The sequence below is a fragment of the Morchella sextelata genome, assembly GCF_020137385.1.
Source record: "Morchella sextelata strain SCLS chromosome Unknown scls_2, whole genome shotgun sequence".
Lineage (NCBI taxonomy): Eukaryota > Fungi > Ascomycota > Pezizomycetes > Pezizales > Morchellaceae > Morchella > Morchella sextelata.
In genome coordinates this window covers 2,729,609-2,739,908 of record NW_025408617.1, presented here as the reverse complement: position 1 = coordinate 2,739,908, position 10,300 = coordinate 2,729,609, and the positions used below count along the sequence as shown (strand labels likewise).

The window sequence follows — 10,300 nt, the reverse complement described above, 5'->3', positions numbered from 1 at the left end:
GGATGTTGATTAGTCAGCACGACACATCAAAGTACTGAGCACTCACGAGAGGAGGAGGATGGGACCGAAGGCCCCTCATGATTGTAGAGGGAGAATTAAATTTTATTTGATACCCACAATTCAACGTACAACTCGCGGTCGCGAGTTGGCACACCCCTAGTGGGTATGTGCGGTCTTCAGTAAATAGACCCGTGAGCAAAGATCACTCACTCTCTTGGCACTAACGTGATAGGCGAAGGGGGGGGGTGATTTGCCTCAATTCTCTTCCCTTCTTATCTATACTACATTTAATATTGCCCTTTATTGCAATTATCGTTTCTCGCTCTCCCGCTTTATCTCTATCCCACAGTAAAAAAAAGAAATTTCTAAGCAGAAATACAGCAGCCCTCGGGGGGGTTTCGGACCCCATCTCCTCTGGCAAAACGTCCTACTGCTACCCGATCGGGCGCATTATTCTACTATGCTACCGGAGCTACTGCTGCTACAGTGGGTGCTGGAGCGGGTGGTAAGCCATTGATTGCAGATAAGAGAGATAACGAGATCTGTGAGCCAAGGCCACTCCGTCTCGGCGTCTGCTTTAGGGTAGACAGCATTCTTCGACAGACAGACGTGTAGTTGTAGGTTTAGAGGGATGTGTATAGATAGATTTAGCTACTGGACGGAGTGGATCTGATCCCCGGATACTCGAGACCTTTTGTGTGCGGATTCGCCTCTTGCCCTGTATGGCATCTATTTGGCTTAATATAGGAGAGAGATTTGAGGATACCGCTATTTTATCACTACGATACGAGTCTTCTCTCCATCGATCCCCAATCCACTTAATTCCGTCCACATCTTAATCACGACCCATCACTCGTCGCCAAGCCAAGCCACCTACCCCTGCACACACCCGCCCCACCACGAGCCCCACCACGAACCCCACCAAAGCTCTCCTCTCACCCCCGAATCTCACCACAAACCCAACCACCACCCACAAGACAGCTTCACCACCGCCACAAACACAACCACCGCTACTACTACGAACGATGACGGCCCTCGGCCCCTCCGCAACCCCCCACCAGCTCTCCTTCCCCCTCCCGCACACCCACAACACCACCGTCCACATCCACATGACGCTCACCGCGCACTCCCTCCTCCTCTTCCTGACCACGCGCACGCCCGAGACCTCCTCGCAGCCGGCGCCGCTGGGCTCGTTTATCTATGCGCTGCCCTCTGTATGTCCCCCCCCCCCCCCCACTCTCCTCCTTCTACCTCCTAGTGACCCTGTGGGCTAATGTAGTGGTGCGTGGTGGATGATAGAGAACGTCAGTGCAGCCGTTATCCACCGCCATCTACGTGCGCGAGCAGACGCTCGAGACGGCGACACGCATCGGGAAGATCCTGGCGAAACGGCTGGCGCTGCCGGTGTATGTGGGGAATAGCATGAGCTTTTCTGCGGCGGGGGGCGGGGGCATGGTGGAGGAGGAGATGGAGGGGGTGAGGAGGGTTGTGGAGTGTGTTATGGAGATTGCGGGGCGTGAGAAGCAGCAGAAGGAGGCGGAGGGGGAGAAGTAGGGTTGCGGTAATGGTAATGATTATAGAGGATGGTTTTCTTTCTTTTCTTTTTCTTTTTCTTTTTTTCTTTTGTTTTGCTTGCTACGGGAATGACTATATGTAGGCTAGGCTAAAATACATAATGAAAAAAAACGCAATCCGCTCCGCTATTCACACCCATCATAGTCTGCTCTGCGCCAGGTGCTTTCCGCCATCAATTGGGAGGATCGCGCCGTTAACGTGGCTGGCGGCGTTTGAGCAGAGGAACACCACGCAGCCGACAATGTCTTCCGCCTTCCCGAGCCTTCCTGTCGGATTCTCCTTCCCGAGGCCTTCCACGCCGCCGGACTTTGAGATGAAGCCGTTTGCCATCTTGCTTGGGAAGAAGCCTGGCGCGATGGCATTGCACAGGATGCGGCGGTGGGCGAGCTCGATTGCGAGATGCTTCGTCATATGCTGCACCACTCACAATTAGTACCGCTCCAATTGCACATCAGGAACGGGGGTGGTGACATACCATAACGGCCGCCTTACTCGCCGCATATCCATATGTCCCATTCACGCCCGTCCCCCCCACCACAATCCCCGCCACACTCCCCACCGTCACAACCCGACTCCTCTCATCGCCGCCCCTCTCCGCCGCCGCCCGCTCCAGCAGCGGCACCATCAGCTTCACCAGATTAAACACGCTCCTCACATTCAGATCCATGACCTTCGCAAAGCCCTCGTCCGGATGGCTCTCCAGCGGCGCGCCCCACGTCGCCCCCGCGTTCGCCACCAGTATGTCCACCCGGCCGCCCGTCGCCTCGTCGACCGCCTTCACGAAGCGCTCCACCTCCGACAGCTTGCTGAGGTCCGCGGGGATGGCGAGGATCTTGGCCGCGGGGTGCTGTGCCTGCAGCTCGCGGACGGCGGTGGCGCACCCGTCGGCTTTGCGCGACGTGATGATGAGGGTGCTGCAGCCGGCGTGGAGCAGGCCCGAGGCGGCGTGCAGGCCGAGGCCGCGGGAGCCGCCGGTCACGACGGCGGTCTTGGAGGTGAGCGTGAACAGGGAGGGGTAGTTTGCGATTTCGGCCATTGTGGAGGAAGAGGTATGGAGAGATGTAGGTGTGTGGGGGAGGAATCGGGTTTTGTGGGGGAGCTGTGGGGTTTTTATATTGCAGCTCTCGACAGCTTGCGCCTGATTACTGAACGCGGTTAGTTAGTCTTTGGCAGCCTTGTGCGTGGGGTCCGACCGAGCGTTGTGGGGAAGCTGGCCGAGGGTGTTGCTATGGCAACGGGCTGGGGATCGAGGGGAGAGACAGGGGACAGCTACTTACTCTGCATAGCTGGGCGTCACTGGCTGTCACTCGGGTGCGTTTTCCACCACGGGGTTCTGATTTGGGGTATTAAGGGAGAGGGCCAATGATCGTGGGTACATGTGTAAGTTCCTGTATCCCCTTGTGTCGCCATTAACGTCAGTTCTGTGCTTGTAACTGTGCTGGTAGAACGTCGGAAGAGCTCGGTGGACCTGAGAAACCTAGATAAGGTGTCAGAAGGTTTATTGATGCTGCCGAGTGAGAATCGGAGCCTGTGTTATGTGTGCGAGTGAGAAAGGGTGACGGCGATCACCGTGGTACCACTAAATATCTCAATCTGGTCCCCTCAGAGCAAGCCCGCAAAAATCAATTGACAAAGAAAGCATTAGGGCTTTCTGTCCCTGTAGGGTTCTGTGTTGCGGCTCAAAAATCCATCCGGTGCCGGGATAATGGGGTCGGTTTCCTTCCTACCGAGCTAGAGTGGCACCAGTGGAAGCATTGCCTGGCTGCGGATAAACCTGGTGCCGCGATACACACTGTGTAGGTCTTGGTACCCGACAGCGAAGGCCTGTACTGTGATAAAGAACCCCTTCCGGAACCTTTTCTTCAATATGGCTCCTACTACCGTTGGTAACAATGCACGGGGCTATGAGCCTTAATGAATGTACTGCATGGTAAAATGTTTTCCTTGCAGAGAAGGAGGCACCAATCCGGTCCGGTTTGATTGTGACTATGTAGGCAGGCCTAGTATATAGACCCGAGACCAGCTAACTCCAATCCGGCGACATCAACTGCATTAAAGGTGCACGATGCGCGGAGAGCATTTACAGCTTTCTGGAACAGATGGTTCTTCCCTTCGAGGTATTCCTTCCGCTAGCGGGGGGAAGTTCAAGCCCCCCTATGACCCGGTCTTTCCTTAAATAGCACCATTTATACAGAGATAGCCTGCCGTAAACAGAATTCTAACAACCTCTGGTATTGGCGTTGGCTTGGCTAGTACGAGGGACGGGGACCTTTTGCTCGGTGTCGGGGTAGTTGTGGGTGGGTACCTCCTAGGTTCTTGTCTTTCAGCCCTGTGTGTTCTGTCCTCTGGTCGGGTGGAAGCTAGTATTTCTCAGAGTGAACATCCCGGCAGATCTAGAAGAGGCACGCCAGAAGATCTTTCTAAAGGAAGTTTGATCCACCGGAAACCCCCAGCTTCAGCGGTAGAGTTGGTCATAACCGACGCAAAACTTTGAAGACATCAGAGGGATGAACATACCTGGTTTGGTTGGTTTCACGTTGTGTCAAGTGTGGGGAAGAATGCCTATGTAGTTGTGGAAGAAAGAAGGACAGCAAGCATACGCAGATATAGATATCTACCGAAGCCTGGCCACGGCGTACTTTTGGTAGGTGTGTTGATACTTTCTCGTGTACGGGGGTGATAAGTCCCCGGCGTTGATGGGAGTCCTAGCGTGACCAGATAGCCACAATACGTGGGGGGTGGCCGGTCACAAACTATCACTCGATATCTTTGTGATGGATATAGTTGGACGGGGGTTCGCTCATATGCCTTGTATCCGTCTTTCCACATCTCACTAGATTGTTACTGGTTTGTCTACTCTTTGCTGTTTTGTTGTGCCGATAAACATCTTCCTTCCCTCAATTAATCAACGCAAAAGACCTTTATCTCGGAGAAAGTCAAGATGGCTTTCTTTGCACCCCCGCAGCAGCCAGAGCGAAAAGAAAGCCACCCATTGACCTTCCTCGGAGCCAAAGCTCTGTAAAGACCAAGGGACAGTTCTCTCCAAGCTCTCAAGAACTCGAAGAAAGCTGTCCCTTAACCCTAAACGCAAGAATTGGTGAAGCTAGTCAAAGCGATGGGTTTCTTCAAACCCTCGCCAACGGCCAGAGTCAGAAGAAAGCCACGCCCGATCTCTCCAACGCAATAGCTTACTTAGTGAGAACCAGAGGATAGTCCACTTCAAACCCTAGCCGTAGCCAGAGCGAAGAGAAACCCCCCTAGGTCTCACGAAAGCAAGGACTTTGTGAAGTCCAAGCGATAGCTTTTTTTTCAAACCCTCGCCGTCGGCCAGAGTCTGAAAAAAAAACCACCCGCGCTGGCCTCACCAAGCCCTTCCTCCGCCCTCTGGTTGAATACCAAGAGACAGCTTTCCCCCGACTCTCGCTAACGACGAGAGTCCAAAGAAAGCTACCTCTCGATATCCCCAGCGGCGTGAGAGCTTGTGGAGACCTAGGGGATGGTTCTCTTCACACTCCAGCCGTAGCCAGAGCGAAAAGAAAACCCCCTGGGTCTCCCAAACCCCCGCCAAAGCAAGAGCCCAGTGAGAACCAGGCATAGCTCCCTCCAAACTCCAGCCCGTCGCCAGAGCCCGAGAAAACCATCCCTGCCCCACCAAGCCCCACTTCACCCCCCCTCCACCCTTCAGGCGCCCACCAAGAGCCAGCCCCCAAGCCCCGCCGCCAGCAGCCAGGCCCAAAAAAAAACCCCAGCTCCCACCCAGCCGGCGAAGGAAGAGACCGCACACACAACCTCCGCCTGCAAGCAGCAACGACGGAATCCCCCTCCGTTAGCACCCCCGATCCCAGTCATTCCACCAAGACCAAGAACCGACGACGCCAACAGCGAAGGCTTCCATCGTCGCCCCCGCCCCCGCCGCCCCTCCCCCTCCCCCAGCACCAGCTGTCCCTGCCGGTGCCCCGGCTGGTTGGTCACAGCAGCAAGCAGCTTGTAGGGAGGTACTTGGCCTTTACCTACAAGCCACTTCACTTACCGCCCGTCGCAGCAGGATGATTGAAGAGGAAGTGGGTGGCTTTGATAGCTGAGAGGATCATGATTTTGCCGCTCGCTAGGGCTGGTGGGTAGGGCTGGCTGGGTTGGGGTGGGATGGACGGGGCTTGGCTGCGGGCGGGGCGGGGTGGGGCGGGGTGGGGCGGGGACGAAGGTGGGTTACGTGGGAGTGGGTGTTGGTGTGGGGCGGGGTGTGGAGGGTATTCGCTGAGCGTGTGTGTGTGGTTTGATAATCGGATAATGGGGTAATGGTGGGGGTGGGGGGGTGGGTATATTCCTTTTTTATATTCCATACTTTGCTTGTCTATCTTCGTTGCCGTATTATACTCATCTTTCCCATAACACTTCAGTTCCAGCTTCGCACCTGCCCGGTACCCGGCCAAATTCAGATCCGAGTGATGACCTGTGCAACAGTCCTACGGACGGCCTTGTGCACGTTCAGGTGAGTAGCCTCTCTGATTTCATGTACAGCCAAACAGCTATGAGATAAGGAAATGCTTGTTAAAGCACTACGCGTAAAGGCGCTCGTTACCACCCTCGAAGACTACAGGAGTAAGTTTGGCTCCGGTGCTGCAGACAACCAACGTCACCGCATCACAACCCCTCACTCGCCCCCACCCACCCACCACTACGACGACCAACACCTCAGATATAAAAAACAATAAATTGCACACGCACGCTACCGTTCTAGAAAAAAGCACCACCTAGCTAAGTAGCTACCAAGGCCAAGGTCGAGGTCCAGCCACAAAAAAGCACAAAAAAAAACCCCCACGAAATATCAGGCCAATTGAGAAAAGGAGCGAAATAGAACAAAAAAAGTGTCCGCGTGCTGATATACCCCCACCGACTGTATGTCCTCCATGATAAAGTAAAAAAAAAAAAAAAAAGGGGGGGGGGGGGGGGGGGGGGAGAGAGCAAGAGATAAGATACTAATATGGAAGCGAAGCGGGAGGGGAAGGTAAAAAAGAAGAGAAAAAAAAGGGGAGTTTGCTGCTATGAAAAAAAAAAAGAGACCCAGAGCCAATCAATGCACACACCCAAACAAAAAACTATACGAGATATGATGGTGATTTGACAAAAGAAGGAGAGAGAGGGAAAGAAGTCGCCCACCCCCGATGTGGATGTCTACACGGCGCTGTAACCGCCTCGGCCACCGCCTCTTTGTAGTGTGCCGATGACTCTCCGGCACCATTCTTTGAGGAGGTATGGGACGTCTCTGATTGTGTCGCCGTGCGGGAGGAGGTCCCAGCTGGGTTGCAGTGTTAGTCTTCATTCCCTAAAGGAGTGGAAACGGGGAAAGAAGAGATAGGTGGTAAATACCCTCTTGCACCGTACCGGTTGTAGTTCAGCCATGAACCAAAGATGAGATACGCAGCGATACCAAGGAACAAACTATATCCTGTCAGCAACACCCCGGACAGCCCAAGCCGAGAAAAAGATACTCACATGATGATAAACCACGTGAAGAAGCCCCACCCGCTCCCCGAGTCCGGAGATCCATCACCCCCAGTCGCAGTCTCACAGGCATACTTAGTCTTCCACTCAAGCCTCAACGTATGCTTCCCCTCCACACTCTCATAACTGACATACTTCAGACTACGGTCCTTCTTCTCCTTATCTCCGCCCTTATCCTCTTCCGGCGACCTCCTAGCCACGCCCTCCGTCTTCCCGGCCTCCTCCGGCTCCGTCTCGTCCGGCTCGTCGCCCTCAAGCCCCGTCTTGTCGGGATCACAGATAAAGTCCACGATCGCCTGCTGCTTCGCATTGTTATACAGGCCGCCATGGAGCACCACGCGCAGCCCCTCCTTGCCCTGGTCCGTCGGGGCCGTCGAGGTCTTGAGGCGCTCCACAACCTCGTCCGTGTGCCGGCCCTCGATGTCGCCCGCTATGGGAATCACGGCCACCAGCGGTGTCTCGTCGCCCTCCTGGCCTATGCGCTCGATGCCGCACACTGCTCATTCCACATGACACATATCAGCAAACACACTCCGCGGGGGTTTGGGGGGGTGGGGGGGGGGGGGGTGGTGCGTGTACCTTGGGTGCCCGCGGGACACTGCTCCTTCGCGGGGATGTGCTTCTCCTTGCCTATCGGCCCACACGGGTTTATCGTCCACGTAATGTTCCTCACCTACCAGCACGCACCACCGTAACCATCAGCATCAATCTCTCTCTCCACAACAACAAGCAACAGCAGCAGCAGCAGCAGCAGCAGCAAACAAACAGACAAGCAACATACAAACGGATAGTCGTCCTTCGGGCCCATCGTGATCGAGTGCGCGCCCTTGAGCGGGCTAAAGTCGAACTTGACGTTGCCACCCGGGGTGGCCTGGCACGAGAAGCTGGCGGCCACGAGGGACGGCAGCGCGAGGAGCGCGGCGGGTATATGGTACGTGTACCGCATGGCTTGCTGGTTTTTTCTTTCTTTCCTCTTCTTCTTCTTCTTCTGGCTTTCTGCGTGGGATGGGAGTAAAGTGGGGGGGGGACGGTGAGGACGGTGAGGACGGTGACCTGGGTGATGATGATCGATGGTTGTTGGCAAGGTAGAGCTCGAGATGTTAGTGGGTTGGGGGGTTGATTAGTCAGCGGGAGGGGCTTGGCGGTAACGTCACTGGTCAGCTCGGGGAGTGCGTCATGTTGGCTTGGGAGAAACCCTGGCCCGGCTTGCTGGGTGAGTGGGGCCGGGAGACGCGGCAGACACGGCAGACACGGTAGGGCTGCGGAGGCGTTTGTGGCAGCGGCGATCCGCCGTTCTACGCTTACTAGTAGCCAGTAGCTAGAATACTCATACTCACTCGTGTCGCCAAATATCAATGATATTGTAGCTCGCAAGTAGTAGCTAAGCTATGTCGCCATTACCAGTACATCTCACAGCATGAATACTAATAAACCAGAAGTAACAACGAAATAGAGAAATTCCCCACTCGACTCGACTCAGCGCAGCTATATAGCCTTCTATACAACTCAGTAGTAGTAGTAGTAGTAGTAGTATTGTAGTAGTAGGTGTCTGCTAACACAACCAAAGTCCATGAAACACCCATCTAAATTACCATCTTGAACTGCTTCAAGAACTCATAGTCCTCCAAGTTCTTCTCCGCCGTCTCCCTGATCAGGTCCGCCCCCTCCTTCCCATACTTCTGCACCCACCCCTGATACTCCTCCTCCTCCGACTTCTCCTGCTTCTATATACCAATACATCAGCTCTCACTTCCCACAAAGCACCAAAAAAAAAAAAAAAGAGAAAAAAAAAAGAAAAACTCACCTTAACCCTCGGCCTCAACCCCACACTCCCAATCGCATCCTCATGAAACCCCTTCCACTTATCAAACTTCTCGCACCCCTCGCCGCCCTCCCCCCACCCCAACATCCCCACCCTAAAGTCGAACCCCACGGCCTCGCAATACCTCCTCATCACCTTCTCCGGCGCGTCCAGCAGGTCGTCCGCATCCACCACACACAGCTCCTCCCTGCGCACCACGCCCTGCGCCAGCAGGAACTCGACAAACACGCGCAGCTCGCGGTAGCCCGCCTCGTCGGCGCGGAAGTGGTCGAAGCCCGTGGCGGCCGACAGCGGCGGGATGCAGCACCGGTAGTAGGACGGGATGGCGCGCCGCGGGTGCCGGATCAGGAATGTGAACTGGTAGCGGCGCAGGATGTGCAGTGGGAGCACCGTGGGGTTGGTGCTGTCTTCGGGGGCGTGGGTGCCGTAGCCTTTGCGGGGGAAGGAGAGGGAGGGGGCGAGGGGGGAGTGCGGGGTGGGCGGGGTGGGCGTGGGTGGGAGGAGGTAGTGTGTTATGTCTTTGATGAAGATGCGCTTGTTTTCCTGTTTTGGGGGGGGGTTGTTAGCTGCTGGGTCTTCTGGGAAGCTATGGATGCTAACAAGTATTCAGGTGAGGCGGTATTATGGTTAGAAGGCAGGGCATAAGGATATAATGATAAGCTGACGAAACTCCCCGTGCTATAATAGTTGCATCGATATCACGACTCCCAAAACCAATAATTCGGGTAGGGGCCACAAGCAAATAATCAATCAAAAGAAAGAACAATCAACTCCAACGAAGAACGCTACCAAAGACCAAGAACCAAGTCCCAAAAGCCAATGATCCAACCGCCCACAAACCCCAACCTCGCGCACCCCAAAAGCCAATGACCACCCCACCCTAAAAAAAAAAAAAAAAAAACAGCAACAAATAAGAAAAGCCACACTCAACGCACCAATTCGGCCGCCATCCTCGCCTCCTCAATGCCCGCCACCACATCCGCAAACGTCACCTCCGCAAACCCACTCCGCTCCCTCACGCCGCGCATCTCCTCGCCGTCGAAGCGGCGCCCCAGCCGCTCGGGCCCGTAGTAGAAGGCGTCGCCAAACGGCTCGTGGATGCACACCAGGGCGTCGTCCGACCGCGTCATCATCACCCGCTCAAACGCCGTGGAGCAGGCGCGCGGGTGCGTGGCGAGGAAGATGGGCTTCTGCGAGCCGTAGTTGGGCGCGGCGGTGGTGGAGGATGGCATTATTGGGGTGCTGATCCTTTTTTTTTTTTTTTGTGTGTGTGGGGGGGGGTTGGATTTAAATGTGTTCTGGCAAGTAGATATATGTATGGGATTTAAGGTCGTAATTGGTTTTTAGTTCTTAGAGCTACATCTACATATGTGGGGCGGTTTGTGCTCTATTTATACCTGA

At 55.0% G+C, this 10,300-nt stretch overlaps 4 protein-coding genes across 4 annotated transcripts; 1 reads left to right on the top strand and 3 right to left on the bottom strand.

Annotated features, from left to right (window-relative positions):
* Window positions 1–1,025: 1,025 nt before the first annotated feature.
* Window positions 1,026–1,554, top strand: H6S33_005981 (uncharacterized protein; the record flags this gene model as incomplete). The annotated part of the gene is made up of 2 exons (XM_044837386.1): window positions 1,026–1,214; window positions 1,300–1,554. The coding sequence occupies 2 exons, from the start codon at window positions 1,026–1,028 to the stop codon at window positions 1,552–1,554; spliced, it is 444 nt and encodes a 147-aa protein (XP_044699290.1).
* A 159-nt stretch (window positions 1,555–1,713) lies between these two features.
* On the bottom strand, window positions 1,714–2,611 carry H6S33_005980 (uncharacterized protein; the record flags this gene model as incomplete). Its single annotated transcript, XM_044837385.1, has 2 exons — window positions 1,714–1,989; window positions 2,051–2,611. The coding sequence occupies 2 exons, from the start codon at window positions 2,609–2,611 to the stop codon at window positions 1,714–1,716; spliced, it is 837 nt and encodes a 278-aa protein (XP_044699289.1).
* A 4,136-nt stretch (window positions 2,612–6,747) lies between these two features.
* H6S33_005979 (uncharacterized protein) lies at window positions 6,748–8,023 on the bottom strand (the record flags this gene model as incomplete). Its single annotated transcript, XM_044837384.1, has 5 exons — window positions 6,748–6,871; window positions 6,943–7,014; window positions 7,069–7,573; window positions 7,657–7,750; window positions 7,859–8,023. The coding sequence occupies 5 exons, from the start codon at window positions 8,021–8,023 to the stop codon at window positions 6,748–6,750; spliced, it is 960 nt and encodes a 319-aa protein (XP_044699288.1).
* Window positions 8,024–8,660: 637 nt separating this feature from the next.
* Window positions 8,661–10,131, bottom strand: H6S33_005978 (uncharacterized protein; the record flags this gene model as incomplete). The annotated part of the gene is made up of 3 exons (XM_044837383.1): window positions 8,661–8,801; window positions 8,882–9,442; window positions 9,835–10,131. The coding sequence occupies 3 exons, from the start codon at window positions 10,129–10,131 to the stop codon at window positions 8,661–8,663; spliced, it is 999 nt and encodes a 332-aa protein (XP_044699287.1).
* Between the last annotated feature and the right edge of the window lie 169 nt (window positions 10,132–10,300).